The sequence below is a fragment of the Poecilia formosa genome, unplaced genomic scaffold, assembly GCF_000485575.1.
Source record: "Poecilia formosa unplaced genomic scaffold, Poecilia_formosa-5.1.2 Scaffold40, whole genome shotgun sequence".
Lineage (NCBI taxonomy): Eukaryota > Metazoa > Chordata > Actinopteri > Cyprinodontiformes > Poeciliidae > Poecilia > Poecilia formosa.
The window spans coordinates 1,696,698-1,714,088 of NW_006799979.1; the positions used below are offsets into that span (position 1 = coordinate 1,696,698).

General features: G+C 37.0%; 4 protein-coding genes across 9 annotated transcripts in view; 2 read left to right on the plus strand and 2 right to left on the minus strand.

Annotated features, from left to right (window-relative positions):
• The window catches only part of LOC103137412 (cytochrome P450 3A40-like), a 12,697-nt gene extending 10,126 nt beyond the window's left edge, over window positions 1–2,571 (minus strand). For 2 of the 4 annotated variants that reach the window (XM_007551141.2, XM_016671024.1), the window contains exons 1-4: window positions 2,252–2,569; window positions 2,066–2,159; window positions 1,826–1,875; window positions 1,498–1,597 (exon numbers count right to left, since the gene is read on the minus strand). In XM_007551141.2, the coding sequence (XP_007551203.1) occupies window positions 1,498–1,597; window positions 1,826–1,875; window positions 2,066–2,159; window positions 2,252–2,319 (312 nt within the window). In that variant the 5' untranslated portion in view covers window positions 2,320–2,569. Of the gene's footprint in view, window positions 1–963; window positions 1,081–1,497; window positions 1,598–1,825; window positions 1,876–2,065; window positions 2,160–2,251 lie in introns of all 4 variants that reach the window. The other 2 variants (XM_007551142.2, XM_016671025.1) reach the window with 2 other exon arrangements.
• Window positions 2,572–3,960: 1,389 nt separating this feature from the next.
• Window positions 3,961–9,526, minus strand: LOC103137413 (cytochrome P450 3A30-like). Of its 2 annotated transcripts, none has more exons than XM_016670978.1 (13): window positions 9,375–9,526; window positions 9,187–9,280; window positions 8,966–9,018; window positions 8,632–8,731; window positions 7,377–7,493; window positions 6,883–6,968; window positions 6,638–6,780; window positions 6,401–6,555; window positions 6,184–6,268; window positions 4,953–5,113; window positions 4,627–4,853; window positions 4,322–4,484; window positions 3,961–4,236 (listed from the first exon to the last, which is right to left on the minus strand). In XM_016670978.1, exons 1-13 carry the CDS (start codon window positions 9,440–9,442, stop codon window positions 4,162–4,164), a joined length of 1,527 nt encoding a protein of 508 aa, XP_016526464.1. In that variant the 5' UTR covers window positions 9,443–9,526; the 3' UTR covers window positions 3,961–4,161. The 2 variants fall into 2 exon arrangements, with proteins under 2 accessions (XP_016526464.1, XP_007551206.1); XM_007551144.2 differs by having other exon boundaries at window positions 6,431–6,555; window positions 9,375–9,525.
• Window positions 9,527–10,175: 649 nt separating this feature from the next.
• Window positions 10,176–12,300, plus strand: LOC103137414 (ribosomal protein 63, mitochondrial-like). Its single transcript, XM_007551145.2, has 2 exons — window positions 10,176–10,329; window positions 11,753–12,300. Exon 2 carries the CDS (start codon window positions 11,771–11,773, stop codon window positions 12,080–12,082), a length of 312 nt encoding a protein of 103 aa, XP_007551207.1. The 5' UTR covers window positions 10,176–10,329; window positions 11,753–11,770; the 3' UTR covers window positions 12,083–12,300.
• A 1,811-nt stretch (window positions 12,301–14,111) lies between these two features.
• Window positions 14,112–17,391, plus strand: part of LOC103137472 (potassium voltage-gated channel subfamily H member 1-like) — a 37,320-nt gene continuing 34,040 nt past the window's right edge. Inside the window, exon 1 of one of the 2 annotated variants that reach the window (XM_016670980.1) lies at window positions 14,112–14,452. In XM_016670980.1, coding sequence (XP_016526466.1) covers window positions 14,380–14,452 — 73 coding nt within the window. In that variant the 5' untranslated portion in view covers window positions 14,112–14,379. The remainder of the gene's footprint in view (window positions 14,453–17,391) is intronic. The other variant, XM_007551220.2, reaches the window with a different exon arrangement.

Genomic DNA, 17,391 nt, shown 5'->3' on the forward strand with positions numbered 1-17,391 from the left:
AACCAAGGGAAAAACCTTCAGGAAAAAAAAAAAAAAAAAAAAAAAAGAGTTAAAACTGTATCTAGCTGTGAATTGCTTCTACGAAAGGCAATACAGCAACTCTGAATACAACAGGTGGCGCTACGGATCAATTTTGCTGCACCCGCTGAATATTCATATACGGATCATACAAGTCCAGATATGGGCAAATATCCTTCATGAGCAGTTTGGTGGTGATCCATGTTTTCGATCTCGACCTCGAATGAAGAGAAAAGGTGTTTCTGATTTATTCTGTTGCTATTCGTGTGACATTTGTAGTTTTCATGTTTTTCTTAATTGTTGTCATGTCTCCAAGTTATTCATCCTATATGCACAGAAAAAGCCTCGACCAAAACTGCAGCTGTAGTACAAAATAACTGACTTCCTCCCTGTTGCAGACCTTTTCGCAACGCACAGATGTGGATAAAAATTATTTTTCTCATTAAAATGTGTGAAATGTTGACGGACTTAAAAAAAAAAAAAAAAACTAAATTGTGCACTGTGGACTGTCATTGCCCTTAAAACTCTTATATTTTCACAAGTCTTAATGGATCTTAATGCATTTGTAAAATTTTAAAACTGATGTGTACACTTACCAATACTTGATAAAAATAGTATTCAAGTAAAAGTTAAAAGTGCAGAGTTGTAAAACTACTAAAACGTACCAAAAAGTTACTGAAGAAAATGTAACTGAGTAACCGTAACTAGTTACTGACCCCCTTTTCTTGAAGGAGATACTAGTAGGAACTGTCCCAGGTTAAATTAAGATCATATTCGATTTTTGGACTATTTTTATCGTTCACTTTGATCTTTTTTTTTTAACTGTAAATACATTAGTTTCAGTCCATTTCCATTAATGTTATTAACATAGACCATAGAAGTGTATATAAAGAAATAAAGAAAGGAAAACGGTAGAAGTTGGTTAACAACATTGTAGATCTTGACCTGCTTAAGTCTTCCGCTGGTGAAACATGGAGATATGGTGCTGCGAATTCGCTTCCACCTTTCATCCTTCACCGCTGTGATTGCATCATACAGAGGTCCACTGTCTTCAAAAAAAATCTGGAAACGGACAAAACAGCAGGACATGCTTAGACTTTACACAGACTACTTCCTTTTTCACTCAGAAACAATTAATCTCATTTATTAAGAATATGAACTCTTTATTGTTAAAGAGTGCAGCAGAGACATTTGAGACGTTCAGGTTTCATTGTTGCACTTCCACCCCTGACAAGGTGAAAGTGTAATATTCCCAGGTCACGTCAGTGAATCAGAGCCTTACTTCCTCTTGCATCATATGATGGGAGTGTGTGGGAGTGTTTTGGATGTAATCCTTCTTAAGTCTTTGGAAACAGGTTTCCTGGAAATCTTGCCAGAAATTCCAGGAAATCTAACATGGAAGTTTATCAGGTGGATATAATTTTATTTGTAAACAGCTGCCAAATTAAATTATTGCCCCACGATAAATAATTATCTCACCCTGCGGTTTGTAAATGCAGTGTAGCACTCCTTCACCAAGATGGCTTTTATCATCTCAGGGTCTGCAACCATCAACACTGGGGTTCGTCCCTCAAACAAACTGAAAAAAGGAGGAATATTACAGAAAATACGGGCTACATAAAGCTGTATCAGTATGAATTGACAACAAAATACCGTAAAACAGTATTAAGATAGCTTGATTATTCAGAATGTCAACAGAGCAAAAGCATTAATAAAAAGGTTTGACTTTTGTTTGCATATTTTTGCTAACTATTTACTGAAATAAGAGTCTCTCAGTGGAAGCAGTAATAGTTCTTCCTCAACTCACCCCCAGACATCCCCATACTTGGACTTGTTGTCAATGTCAAACTTAAGTCCCTGCAGGGAGTCACAGAAACATTAAAGAGGAGCCGAAATAGCTGAGAATAAAACATATTTGCTTCTGGTGAAAAACAGACATTACATAAGTTGTAAAAAGAAAAAAAAAAAGACTTTCGTTTCTCATATTGAACTATTTGAATTAACTAATGTCTCTAAAAGAGTCGTCTCGGTTCGCTTAGGCTAATACCTTTCTGATACCCAACAGGGTCCCAATAAAAGGCAGAGGTCTCGGTCCGGATACGCCAAGCTTTTTGAAAAATCTGTATGGCCAGATTCCATACCTTATGTTCAAAAAGAGAAAGAAAGATGCGACGTAGTAAGTTTTCTTTTTCGTACATGGTAAACAATATAAGAGCAGGGTACAAATACTCACAGTAATAAGAGAGTGACAGCAAGAGCCACTAAAGTCCATGTAGTCGCGGAAAACAGCAGAAAATCCATTTTCTCCTCTCTGTATTACTGAAACCTGGGAAGTTAACAAGCTCTTTAAAAGCCTGCATGTACGGGGAGGAGTCTTGAAACACGACACATTATGATAACTTCCTGCTCCATCCAATCTTTCCCAACAAAGAATTTCTTTATGAAATTTAAACTACGTCCAATTCTGTTTTAAGGATTTTGAGATATGATATTAAAGCCGGTTGCTTTGAGATCACGTACCCTTCTTGCTGCAGGGTAAAGCAATGGGTGTCTCGGCTCTTTTCACGGATCAGAATAATTTAGCTCAGGTCACCAAAAAGACCCATCTCTTTCGGCTCTCAAACGGTCTCTTTATTTCTAAGTTTTAAGACCACCTTTTTGCCGTGAACATGTACGAACATAAGTAGTGACGTTACTTTATTTAGTTTTTTTAATTATGTAAATTATGGGTTTGTTTTGTTCGTTTTTCGTCCGAGCGTTCACCTGAATGAATCAGCACATAGAACCGACTCAGTCATTCACATCCCTCCTCGCTTCAGCTTGGAGTTTATAGCCAAAACAATAACGAAACACAAAGGCAAGTGAACTGTTAATACTTTTTATTAATGCGTATGCTTCTCTTCCCGCCCTTTACCGTAATAACCATTTTACCCGTGAAATAATCATTGCCATTGCTAAGCAGACCATTTTTATTAAACGAACTAACAATCGTAAATGTTCAGTGTCCTTAATTAGACTACCGTGTATAAAACAGACTTGTATGCTGTTGTATATTTTCTTTCTGTGCTTTCTTTCAGGAATACTATTTGGTGTACCCACAATTTATTTGTGCAATGATTAAACGATAATGAAAGTAATAAACCCTTTGCACTGAAATTGAAAAACCAAATATGTTCCTAAATAAAATGTGTTGAAAAAAGCTTACTGACAGCCTCCTTACAATATTGAGTAAAATATATCAGGAGGGTTTTGTCGTCTTCTGCTGTTCAGATTTTATGTTTAGATACTTATCTAAAAATATAGAAACAAAATATGTTGCCATTAAAGATAAAAATCCAGTGGTTTATTTTTTATATTGAAAACCTTAGAGTAGTGGCATAAATAAGTATGAATTTCCACTATCAGATTGGAAAAAAATACAGAGGAATGAAGAGACAAATTGTACTTTGTGGGTATTTTAGTTGGTGACGTTTTTTGTTTTTATCAGTTCTTATACTTTATCACTTTTACTTTTCACTTTCAGGTGAATTTTTCTGTCTTAGTGCATAAAAAGCATGTGGTAATGTGTAATGTGGTAATTATTCTTATTATTATTCATCACAAGAAGAATAACAATAAAGTAGATAAGCTAGTGTTGGTTAATAAAGGATAGATGTAGATTAGCAACTTTTGATTTCATTTTTTTACTTTTACATATATCTATGGTTATTGTCTTATTCCTTATTCCTCTGACTGTTAGTAGCATCCCAGCTCCTGCTCTATCTGGATATATATATATAAATATATATATTTACATTCTGGAATGAACAAGATTTATACCTGCACAGGAAGTTAAATGAAGGCAAACAAATTGTAACTCGGCATATTTCCAACTGGCAGCAGCAATGAAAATTAACTGCTTGATCAGTTAGGTGAAGACAAAAACACCAGTGAGAGTTTCTACAGGTCAACAATCTGTTTATAAGCTTTAATGTCAGGTAAAAATAGAGAATAAAGACAGTATAAAAATAGACTGAAAGAATTACACATTCAAATTGATCAGCGTTAAACAGTACAGAACCATGGACAGGAAGAATAATCCTACAGGCCCATCAAAAATAAATTATATTTGACGAGAAGGCCAGAAGTTTGAAGTAATTGCAATTACAGTTCTCTGGGAACAAACTTCAGCTTCACAGGTTTAGTTGGTTGAAACTTCCAGTCAAACTGAATTGGGACCTGAAGACGGAAACAGATGGAAATGAAACGCTGACATGATAACAGAGCAGAACGACTGAATTATACTGAATTATTTCAGGCTTACCATGGTGTCTGCGCACGTTTCCACAGAGTACTTCTGCAGGATGCACACGATGAGCATCTTCATGACAAGGATGGCGTATCGCATCCCGACACAGTTACGTGGGCCGAGTCCGAACGGCATGTATGCGTACGGGTTCAGATCCTTCTCATTCTCCTTACTGAACCTGCAGGGACCAGATTAAAGTTTCCAGTTATGAAGTCGAAAATAATGATAATTAAAAAAAAAGTCTAAAACAGCAATTCAGTTTTGAGAAAATTGCTTTCTTTCTCAGATATCAGTACCAATCCCTGTGTTCTGTTATTTACCTCTCTGGTTTGAAGCTTTCAGGCGAGCTCCAGTACCGTGGGTCCTTGTGCAGCAAATGCACTGGAATCCCAACTAACGTTCCCTCTGGGATGGTGAGACCGTTAATTTCCATCGTTTTTTTGCATGTCCTCTCAAGTCGAGGCGCGGTGGGAATCATACGCTGCGACTCACAAAACACCTGGTCCAGGTACTCCAGGCTGTTCAGGTCCTCGTAGGAAATGGGAGCCTGGATCCGTCAAACAAAGTTGAATGTAAATAAGGAAGGCATGCACAAAAATTCTAGCACCTGTTGGATTCAAAAAGCCAGTATGTCAAAGTAAATTACATTTTTCTTCAGACAGCCGTCGATTTCTTTTTGCAGTATCTGCATGACTTCAGGATTCGTGGCCAAGTTATGAAGGGTGTAAGACAGAGTGGTGCTGGTCGTCTCGTAGCCACCGAAGATGAACGTCAGAGCCTGGGAAAGGATCTCGTGCTCAGTCAGACCTGCAATATTAAACATCGATGCACCTTAATAAAACATAACTTCATCACAGAGTTTGTATCAGTTACTCAATTCAAACTTTTTTGAATTAATATATGGAGGTGTTACACACTTTGTGTTGTACACATTGTGTAGAGTAAATGTTTTGTTTTGGTTCCCATGAATTAACTTTTCAAGCATATAGTAATTCACTGATATGCGTTTTATTTAAGCTTTCCTACTGTTTGATATTTTTACCATCGTCAATACGATGGGGCAACTATTTTGTTTTCTTACTTGCACCAACATTTTTATATTTCTATATGCATTTACAGTCACACTTATAGTTTAGTATTTTTTCTGTGTACTCCAGTGGCCAAGCAACAACATTCTGTTGATACATTTCCTCTGTGTGATGGCAATAAAGTAAGTCTATGTCTAAGTATATTAGCTTGCAGAACTAAAGCAATGCCCTGCATAAAAACATGATGGTTTTCTTGGACATTGCAGATTTGATTCCTACATAGCTTGTAGGAAGTGTCTCCTGAAAACTGGCAATTGACTTTGAGTCCATCTTCAGCCTGAAACGATCCAGCTAGCTCATCTGTATTAATACAAGACCTTGTTGATGTGCCACTTTCTCTTTGCTGGTGTCTGAGTCAAAGTGGAGCTCTGTATCCGATGGACAGCTGGTATATATTGGTCAGTGCAGATTGACTTTCAGCCTCCCATGTCTCTGAGACTAAAACACTTTGAATTTCTGAGGCATATAAAAAAACTCTACATTTCCAGCGTAGAAAGATGATTTTTAGAGTTGGTGCCTCATTATTATGTCTTACTCTGAGAGACATGTTTATTTGTATTGCACTGAAACTAGTTAACCATTAATGGTATTATTACATTTATGACAGTAGACTACACCAACTTTCTGTTAATTATTTCCCTTCTCCTCGTTTGTCAATTATCCTTTGAAATTTGTTGTAGATGGGACCTGTGAGCTCATGTTGCTCATTATTTAACACAGAAGACTTTTAAAAATTTGATACAAATCGTTTTAATGTAAAATAAGACTTTGTTTCTGTGACTTTCAGACCTTTACTGGGTTGCTCATGTTCGCTCTTTATGTCGGATTCTGGGATCTCACTCTGGATCATCACCTGCAGGAAGTCTCCCCGAGTCTGGATAGGAAACAGAAATTGTTTAAAGTTTCACATAAATAAATCATTTTAGTGTTTTCAGAGTGTGTTCATGTGAGCAAACAGCTTGGACTATTTTATTATCTTTATTTGACTCAGAACTAAACCCGTCACCTTTCTAAAACTTTTCCAGTCAACCCTTACCGAATCTTCTTTGATGTGCTGGTCTTTAAATTTCTTAATGATGTCGTAGAAAAAGTCCACGCTGGACTTGGGCATGAACTCAACTTTGAAGAGTTTCAGCAGGTGGCGACCAAAGGGGAAAATCGCTAAGAAGGCAGAGTGAAACTGGTAAATTTAAAAAAAGCGTGACTTGTTTGTGCGATACTAGCAGGCAACGAGTTGACGTACCCACAAAGATAAAAGGCCAAAACCTGAAGTTCATGAGCTTCTGCATTTGAGCATGAACAGGGTCGTTGGGGTTGTTGATGGAGTCCATCTCCACGCTGAAGGAAGCGCTGGTCACCACGTCCAAACTGAATGGTGCAACCAATCTGAGAGAGAGAAAAATAAAAGCCAAGAGGTAGGAGCTCACAATGTTTGTTTAAAATAAATAAAAATGTCCGTTATCTGATAATATAACGGATGCGACATACTTCTTGACATCAATGGACCCATTCAAATCTGTTTGCCCAAGTTTTTGCATGAATCTGTCTGCAAATTGAACAACCAAAGGGAAAACCTGGAAGAAAGAGACACAAATGAATAAGTGAGGCTAAGTTTGTTTTGTCTATTATTACAGAAAACACCTTAATTGTTTTCTGATCGATCTGAGTTGCCCACATCTAAAACACTCAGAGCATTGAGCCTTGAGGACCAGCGTTGGAAAAACACTGATCTGAGTAATAGCTTGTCATCTATGCTCAAGATATTTCTAATTCATTTGGAGATATCTTAAATGAATTTTGACAGTAAAATTACATCTCCAGATATCTCTAATCTAGTTTTGCCAAATCATTATTTGCTTTCAAACCCTGATTCTCTAGAGGAAAGAGTTAAAAAAAATGTAGTAACAGGTAATTAAATGAGTTAGGTTTGGGGGGGAAACACAGGGCAGAAGTGATTTATGAGCAGCACTGTAGATCCTGACCTGCTTAAGTCTTCCACTGGTGAAACATGGAGATATCGTGGCACGAATTCGTTTCCACCTTTCATCCTTCACTGCTGTGACCGCATCGTCCATAGGCCCGCCGTCTCCGATGATAATCTGTAAACGGACGAAGCCTCTGCTCAGCTTTGGCAGTTCTCCAATCTCGTGACTCTCTTCCACTGTAGCCTTTTATGCGTCACCACACTTTACTTAGATGGATTAATTATTCCAGTTTCAGCTGACGATGCAGATTCTGGACATTGTGTAACTTAATCAAAAACTTTTTTTTTTTTTGAACTCCAGAATCATTTTAACTAACTGGACTAAATAAGAAATGTGTCTTTTTGGTTTTAGATTTGTCCTTCATGTCACCTGACTGCTAACAGCCTTCCCATTTTTCTCCATGTGCCAAAAAAACAATAAGAATAATTTCAGGTTTTCAATATCTGTCAGTCACAATCATGAAAACTAAAAGAAAAAAAAAAGACTTAGAATATTTCACAGAAAGTTGAATTTGTGTAACACATAAACTTCACTTCCTAAACAGAATAACCAGAAATATTTAAGTTTTTCCACAACATTGTCTTTTTTTGATATACCTAGAGAAACTGTACCGACTGTAAGACTTCATGTTGCTTGCTAGGGTGTTTCTAAGTACCACACCAGTATAACTACAATCAGACTAACACCAGGGTTATTACCAGGTCAACTGTGAAAGACAGTTTCCTGTTTTTGTACCCTGAGCTGCCCTGTTTATGACCAGTAGATGACTTTATTGTACACACAAATATTAGCATTAAATATAAAACAGGAGACATTCGATTAACTAGCAAGGCCATGACAAGTGTTGCTTTGAATTTATGTGCAGCAGAGACAGTAACACTCTTACACTCCCTGCAGTGTGACATTGTTACACTACAGGTTTCAACAGGTCAGTAAAATGGACTTTTACTTCCTGTTGCATCAGATGTTGTGGCTGTGTGGGCGGGATTTGGTTGTGACCCCTCTCAAATCCTTAAGAGAGGTTTAATAAACCTTGGCGAATTTTGAGAAACACCTCAAAATCCAGACCTTTTCAATGACATGCATTTCTCTAAATTAAAATTGTGAAGTTAATTTTGTGTTTTCAGGTTGTTTCTAATCGTAGCAAACAGCAATTAACAGTCGGTTTTATAAGACTGTCAGCTAAAGGTATCACTTCCCTAAAAATCAAGTTGAAAATGCTGGATTTCCATGGTTTCATGCAGCATCTCACCCTGCGGTTTGTAAATGCAGTGTAGCACTCCTTCACCAAGATGGCTTTTATTATCTCAGGGTCAGCAACCATCAGTAGCGGGGTTTTCCCCTCGTACAAACTAAAAAATGGGGAAAGAAAACAAGATTGCAAGCTTACTTCTGATAAAGTACGTGACAAAGCATGCATTTCAGCTCAAATTCATAGTTAAACATTGCGAAACAGAATCTTAAATAATTGATAAACGACATCCATGTCACTGGATTAAAAAGCTTTTCAAGTAATCTGAGTTCAGCGCCGAAACATTCACAAACTGCTCCATAAATAAACAAACTTCATTTCTTTGTCTACTCACCCCCAAATATCTCCATACTTGGCTTGGCATTCCCGGTCAAAGGTAAGTAGTCCCTAAAGAAGATAATTACAGTACATGGTTGTAAAGAAAAACTCCAGGTTTATTTATTTTAATTTTTTTTAGAACAATCAACGTTTGCCTTCAGAAGAACGGGACGTAATAAACCATAAAGCTCATCAGCACTTTCATTTTTCATTTTCTGTGGTTGTTTTACGCATTACCTTTGAGAAACCCATCAGATTTCCAGCAAAAGGCAGGGGTCTCGGTCCAGATACCCCTATCTTTTTGAAAAACCTGTGCGGCCAGATTCCATATCTAATGTCCAAAAAAGAGAAAAAGAAAGAGACAGAAGGAATTAGACTCTTTTCCTGGACTGTTAAGGAAACATGCAATACTGCAGAATACTTACAGTAGTAACAGAGTGACAACCAGAGCCACTAAAGTCCATGTTGTTGCTGAAAACATCAGGAAATCCATGCTGTCTTCTTTCAGAATAGAGCATGCAGGAGAGAGGTCCAACAAGCTGCTTTTTAAAGCCACGACTGAACGGAGTCGGTAAACTACCGCGGTATGAAACCGAGGGTTACGTCATACTTACCTTTCTTCCTTTGCCCTTTTGCCTGGTTTCATTCTATTTTAATTTAATTCGTTTAGATGTATGTTTTTGCTTCAAACCAATACATTATTAATATGATCTTCCTCAGCAGGTTCATCCCTTACAAATTTAGGCTCAAATACCAATTAAGCAATATTACATGTTTACACAATTTTTCCTAAATCTTTATTTTGGTGTTTATGACAAAAAAAAGGAAAGAAAGAAAGAAAGAAAGAAAGAAAGAAAGAAAGAAAGAAAGAAAGAAAGAAAGAAAGAAAGAAAAAAAAGAAAGAAAGAAGAACAAAGAGTTTATTTTCTTTCTTTTTTTTAAATTTGTGTTTGAATCTTCTCCTGCGCCGAACCGAAATGGGAATTTAGGCTCTTTTTTTAGAGATCGGAATCATTTATGTCGGCTCACTAGAAAAAGAGCCGATTATTTCGGTTCCCAAGTGACTCTGTCATTTATTGGTTTTTTAAAAATAAGGTTTTGGTATATTTATATAGACAAATGTATGCAAAATAATTTTCGAGTTAATCATGTGAAAAGTAATATTTATTTGAACAATGCATTCTCTTCGTCGTTCATTTGAATGAATCAACACATCGAGCCGACTCGGTTTCCAGCGACACGCCGCTGCTCCGGAAATATTACAAATGACCCCTGAAGCTAGCTAGCTGTCACATTTTGGATGTTGACTTGTCTTATTTAATTCTAGCCGTGTTTCTACCTCAATGTCGAAGATTTGACTGTATTCAACTCTTGTTAAAGGTGGGGGAAATAACACAATTGTCTCTTACAGTATGGTTTCTGTTTTAAGTTTTAAATGATTCTGTTTTAGTTTGTCCTTGTTGCTGCTAATTCAGCTTTAGCTTGTAGCTTTAGACAGAGTGTTAAAATGCTAAAGCTGCTTTGTCCAGCTCTGTTTTGCATTAGTTTTATGCGAAACTTCATACAAAACTGTGCGAGCTGCGTAAATATTTTATTTCTTCCCATCTTCTGCCCTTTCCCACAATAACCCTCCTAAACACACAAAGATAAAGTCAAATTTTTTTAACCACGCTATCTTCCTGTTGTAAAATGGTCATCATTGTGACTCAGTGTGCAAAGGGCAGCTTTTAGTAAAATAATAAATGAGCTAGATTTATTGCATTGAGAGTGAGACTTTTGACGTGAGTTTTGTTATATAATTTTTTTGTCTCAATAATAAGAAACAGTGCTACTGTTCAGCTCTAGTTTGAACAATTAATATGTGTAATATGTTAACATCAGTAAAACAAATACTAAACTCCAAAATCAGAAAGTAGTGATGGCTAGATAAGTTTTGATGAAGCTTCAGGCAGCAAATGAAACTGTCATACTATGTTGGTAAAATTTGTGCACGCCTATCTTTCCATTAAACTTATTCTTATTACAGAGAATAGACCTTATTTTCATTATCCTGGCAGGCACAACAAAATAGAGCATGCTCCCACTCAGTCCCACAGAAATTAAAATTGCCATTAAGAAAGACAAAAATAGCAGAAAGAGGTACTTTTCTTAAATTGTGCGACATATGAAATATACGCCGATTATATAAAATGCATGCAAAGAAATATATTACTAAAGTTAAGACGGTGTCGACAGTGAAGCTCTGTGTGTCATTTGTCCTGGTTATTTCCAACAGAATGAAACACATGTCGAATCAAGGTTCACCGAATTTACCCCTATTACTTGGAACATGCTTCAAGTGTCCTAAACCTAAGAACTGATGCAAAATAAGTCAAGACTGGCATAAAATTAGTAAAATTCAGCAATAAGTCTGACGAGACATAAGGATCATTAATCTAACTCCAGTGTGTTCTTTTAAGTCTAAGAGGCTTCAAAGTGTCTTATAGTATTATGAATATCAAAGTACTGAACGTTGCACAGCAGCAAGATGATTAGCATTAAATAATATTTGTATTTATATTTTGTAGTTTTTTTCTTGTGCTTGCATTGCTTCCTCTGATTTGGACTGCTTGCCAATTATTGAATAACCTGCTTTATTGCAGCAGTTATATGTAGTGTACTGCTAAACTACATAATAATTTCAAAAATACTGATTTCAAAGGAGCAGCAGAGGAAAAGAAAAAACAATTCAACCAGTTAAAGTAGTCCAAACCAATAATGTGAAATTGTTTTCAAATGTTTTTAACGGCTCTCGTCGTTCCAGGTCGGATAATCTGCCGCCATGTTCCTCACCCTCATGCTGCTGCGCAAAGGTATCCCCGGGAAGCAGTGGATCGGGAAGCACCGCCGCCCGCGGCAGATCACGTGGCAGATGAAAAGCAAGATGGTGAACCACCTGGAGCGCGAGGCTGAGAACGAGTACTGGCTCAGCCGGCCGTACCTGACGAAGGAGCAGGAGGTCGGCCACGCCGCCGAGCGCAGGGCCCAAACCTGGCTGCAGATCAAGGCGGCCAACTTCGCCAACTTTCCCGAACACAAACGCATAACGGATCACCTGAGTCATCTGAGGATCACCAAGACATGGTCGAGTTAATGCCGGCGGCCGATTTTTTCATTCTTTTTAGACGCAAAGACTGGTTTTCTCAACAAAATGTTTGTTTCCTGATTGATGTCAATCGGGCTATTTCGTCTGAAAAGATGTAAAAGATGTTGTCTGTCTAAGACACTGCTCATGTGTGATTGTAACAATAAAAAAATTATGTCACAGGTTGGTTTGTAATTTGTCCTCTTTATATTTAAACTGCCCAACATAAGTCATTTGTATTTTAGTCTTTATTTAAAAATAAATAAATAAAAGTTCAGTTACATTCATTCAGCCATTATCTTTAAAGATCAAGTTCAAGTATTTTGGAACCATTTGAGAAATTATTTAGCTCAGTCTCAATTATATAACTATAAAAATTGACTAATTTACTTTTAAATCGTAGGGTTTTCATTTTCATCCAGACCAGAGTGTATGCGTTGATTGGAATCTGAACCAGTGAATTTTATAATTTTTAAACACATTGCTGTGCTAAAACAGCTTTTATGGCACGAGATAAACGGCGCGTGTGATAAAGCCTTGCCTTCGTGTGAGAACTGCAATATAAGGAAAGAGCTTGTAATTCAGGTCACGCTTGTTGCCATTTAAGGACCGTCTGCAAGTGAACGCCACACAAGGCAAACATTGATTTGAAGTACAACTTACCTTTATATGGACATACTCAGTAACCTAGTTAGCTTTATTTTGACTTCCATTGCAAGGGTCACGCTGCTTACATGGACTTCTGTCAAAGTGTGTTTTATAAAAAGTGAGTGAAAACAATCATACAATGTAAAATCATTGGTAGCACACTTTACATTCTGAAGTAAAATGTGTCGGTGTACAGAAAGAGGTCAAATCAAATATTACATAAAAAAAATTGTTTATATTAACTGTATAAACTGAAAAATGTTTAAGGATCAGCTTTTCTTTGAATTACTTCACTTATAATTAATGTTCTTATAATTAATATCTGGAATCACTTAGATTTCTGAAGAAACAATCATAAGGTATGGTAAGGTAATTTTATTTATATAGCACATTTTCAGCAACAAGGCAAACTTGATCTCATTGAGAATCCAGTCGACCCCCTTCAAAAGGATCTCCTTGGTTTTGTACCAGTTACCCTCTTTGGTGCCCCGTTTAGCCTCCTGTCATGACGGCCATAACTAGCATGTGCAATATTTGCTGTACATGCTAGTTAATGCTAAAACTTTGATTTATACTTAAATAAATTTGTATCTTCATAATTTACATTTGGAAACTGGGTTTCCCTTTTAAAAAATAAGGGAAATCAAAATCATAGACATTCATATTCAATGAAAACTTTGTTTTTTGGCAGTCAGGTATTGTTCGCATTCTGAAAAATTCATAGTCACATCATTCGCATTAAAACATTAGGCAGTAGGTTATATATTTTTCATTGCGATCAGGCCATCCCCTTTTGAATTGTGCCCTGGGCAAGTGTCCAGAAACAAAAAACAGCTGGATGTTTACTTGTTTGTTTAATATTTATTTGAATGAGGACAAGTGTTTGGTATATGTAATAACAAGCACTGAAACGCTTATAGCGTTAGCTAATGTTACAACTTCTTTTGAATGCTACCCTGGGTAATAGAGTCACAGCTAGAGCAACTGTATTTGTTTTGATATTAATTAATGAGCAGAACTGAAATTAGGTGAGCTGTGAAAGAAACAGAGCGACTCACAACAAAAGGGGCTAAATACAAAATGCACTCCACACTTTACAGAATTTTACTTGCACAAAGAGGACAAACACATTCATTTATTTCAACATATTTAAATTACTTTCACTACATCTCAATAAAATATATTGAAGCTTGTGGTTGTAAATAATAATAATAATAATAATAATAATAATAATAATAATAATAATAATAATAATAATAAACATTTAGAGGTGTAAATATTTTTTATTGTTTTGCAGATTCGGCAGATGGCGCTCCTGGACCTCCAAGGCTCGGCTCGCAGGCTTGCCCCTCCTGCACAGTGCAGTGCGGTGCGTCCCGGTCTTGTTTTCCACTCCTGCACGATGAGGCGGTGCGTGAGGCGCCAACGCATCCCACCGGGCTGAGGAGGAGGAAAAGGTGGAGGTGGAGGAGGAGGCTAACGAAGCAGAGCAGACAGCTCCTGTCCGCGAAACGCACGCAGCTCCTTCAATAAAAGAAAGAAAGAAAGAAAGAAAGAAAGAAAGAAAGAAAGAAAGAAGCACACAGGAGAAAGCATGAAGAGCAGCGAGGCACTGAGGGGTACATTTTCATCTGCAGAGGACTGAGTGAAGCCGCAGCATGGCGGGGGGGCGGAGGGGACTTGTGGCCCCCCAGAATACTTTTTTGGAGAATATTGTGAGACGGTCGAACGGTAAGGATGATGATCACTATGACGGTAGACTAACCTGCAAGGTGTGAACAGTTTAGCAAATGTCTCAGTGTAGCCAGAAATTGTTAGACAGCATCAAATAAACACACAACGACGGGAAACAGGAGGCTACTTAGTTGCAAATAATCCAAAATGTCTTTATTTTAAAAAAGGAGGGGGGAAAGTTATAAGAGAAAACTACTGAAGTGTGTCTAGCTCTTGTTAATGTAATAATATAATTTCAGAATGATCAGATTATTATTATTATTATTATTATTATTATTATTATTATTATTTTATTTTTTTTATTTATTTTTTTAAGCATCAGTTTTAGTCCCTGCAGTGCAAGCAGAGAGCAGAGACAGCAGGTCACTGAAATCATTACATTGATTACATAAGACCAGTGCAAGTCTCCGCTGAGAAACGTATGGACCAGATAAGGACGGAGAGGGATTTCCACGAGCGAGAGGAAAACCTTAAAAGATGCTGATTTTCTTGTTACATGCAGAAAGATGCAGAACTGCCATAGAGCTCATTGTCATTCCTGGTGTTTTGGGGAGGAGGAGGAGGGGAGGGGGCATCATCACCATCATCATCCAGGGTGCAGTTTGAAACTCAACTTAAGCCCTTGTTGCAAATGCCTCAAGCTGTTAAGAGGATTTAACATCCAGCTTTAACTAAACAACAGATTCTGCTCACCCAGGCAGAACAAAAAACAACAAAAAAAAAAAAAAACTGTGTTTTTTGTAGAATGCTGCTGATTGTCAAAGTAGAACACAGGGCCGTGATTAAACAAGCAATTACAGACTTTGTTTAAGGATAAAACAGATTCAGACTAAACCCTCATCATGGTAATCAAAGTTTTATTCACAAAGCATAAATTAAAAAAAAATCTCTTAAACAGAAGGGTGATTTTTTTTTATCCATTTCTAGCTTGAAAGAAAGAAATAAAGAAAGAAAAATCAAGTTTTTTTTATTTTTTTATTTCCTGATAGAAAATAGATAATCCATCACACTGGACACAGAGTTGTATTGTGAAAACTGGAAGCTCTGTGCATTGTTTCCTGTCACCCTTTGGCCTTTATTAGATGAAATAGAAAGTGGCAGTGTGAGCTGGAGAGGTGTAACACTGAGCAGTGATCTGTGAAACCAAAGCAGGGATGATAGTGTGGTTTTGGGTGCGAGCCACGATGTGTGTATGTACATGTATGTATGTATGTACATGTATGTATGTATGTACATGTATGTATGTATGTACATGTATGTATGTATGTACATGTATGTACGGGGTGCACATATCCCATGGTCACAGCTTTTTCTGTCAGAGGAAATTATCATTTCGTCAAAAGCAAACCCTTCATTTAAAAAGACGTCTGCATTAAAACGTACGATGGCAGAAAACAGACATCTTACCAAATATTAAAAAGATAAATCCAAACTTTAAGAAAAAGAAAAAAATCCATTCTTATGACCTTGTGGTTATTGTGGTTATTGATTAGTAAGCAGTTTATTGCTACAAACAAACCAACGAAGAAGAAGAAGAAGAAGAAGAAAAAAAACATAGATCTTTAAATCTGCAGGATGCCACCGGGACAGTGGTGGGTGGGAGCTCATAAACAATGAAGGAACTCGTCCTTTTATGTAACCTTTTGCTGCTAAATAAGCAACTCCTCACAATTGTCTAGACATATTGATTTTTTACATTCCTGGCCAGTAGTTTGTCTCTTACCATTAATTAAAAATGGCTACAGATCTTTGGCTCTACGGAGATTTTTGGACTGTAGCTCACAAATAACAGAAATGATAAGTGAACGACTTCCTGTAAACTCAGACATGGACTTTTAGAGCAGCCTGCAGATGTGGATGAATTGGTTGGCACCTTTACATTGATTTTTTTTTATGTGTACGCAAAACACTCTCTGAAAAAGGAAAGCACTTTTCGTAGAAGATAAAACAAGGTTAGAAAAGAAAAATCTTTGCTCATTCCTTGTCACAAAATCTCTCTCAATGGAGTTAAAGAATGGAAACAGGCCCATAGCATCATGGATTCTGCGCTGTATCTTAACAGCGGGCAGGATGCGCTTCTTCACATTATCATTCATAGTTTTATGCCAACCTCACTTGGAGTGTTTCATAATCTTGAGCTGTAGTAGAGTTTGAAAAACTCCACATGCTGCTTGTGAAGGTAGGACAGAAGATGCTTTTTGGTGACTTCACTCCCAAATAAATCAACGTACCATTTAACTGTTGCTATAGAAACTTGGCAGAAAAGGGTCGAAGTGTGTGTGCTGTCATGTTTAGACACCAAGGAAGCAGAAATGTATAGTTTTTTTAATTCAACTTTTTTACAAATAGAATAGTTTTGAAAGTAAAGCACAAATTCCAGACATGCATTACATTTATATTAAATGAATATTTGCAAATATATGATGGATTTATTTCCCCCTCCACTAAACCAACATGATCAAGTCAAAGTCTTGATTTTTCTTAAATCTTCAGTTTCAGATTATTTGACTGCAACAAAAGTCTAATTTATTTTCCACCAGTGATCCAAGAAATTTGTCCACATCTATATCTGTTTGTGGAAAAAAATTATGTTTTTAACTAGTTTATAAATTTTTATAGCTAATTTGCAAAAAACAAAAACTAAAACACCTTTGGGTCTTATTGGATCCGGCCTGATAAAAAGCTTTTTCACACCCTCGACATCAGTGCTGTATCTGCAGCAGGTCAGCTATAACACAATTACACGTGTCCGACCTGTTTTCTGTGTCGTGCCAAAGGGACAGGAAATGGAGACCAATAATCCAGGAAAAGAGTGTTTTCATGTAGCCACAGACTCATCAATCAGACTTTTTTTTTTTTCGGCCGACGATGATTTCTGGTTTTCTCTGCCTGTTCCAGTTTTGACTGATTAGTTGTTGTTGTTGTTTTCTCTGGGG

Coding starts and splice junctions, on each gene's coding strand:
- LOC103137414 (XM_007551145.2), top strand. CDS start 11,771: ATGTTCCTCACCCTCATGCTGCTGCGCAAAGGTATCCCCGGGAAGCAG.
- LOC103137413 (XM_016670978.1), bottom strand. CDS start 9,442: ATGGATTTCCTGATGTTTTCAGCAACAACATGGACTTTAGTGGCTCTG. Junction 6,781..6,882: donor GGGTCCATTGATGTCAAGAA/GTATGTCGCATC, acceptor TCTCTCTCTCAG/ATTGGTTGCACCATTCAGTT. Junction 5,114..6,183: donor ACATGAGCAACCCAGTAAAG/GTCTGAAAGTCA, acceptor TTAATATTGCAG/GTCTGACTGAGCACGAGATC.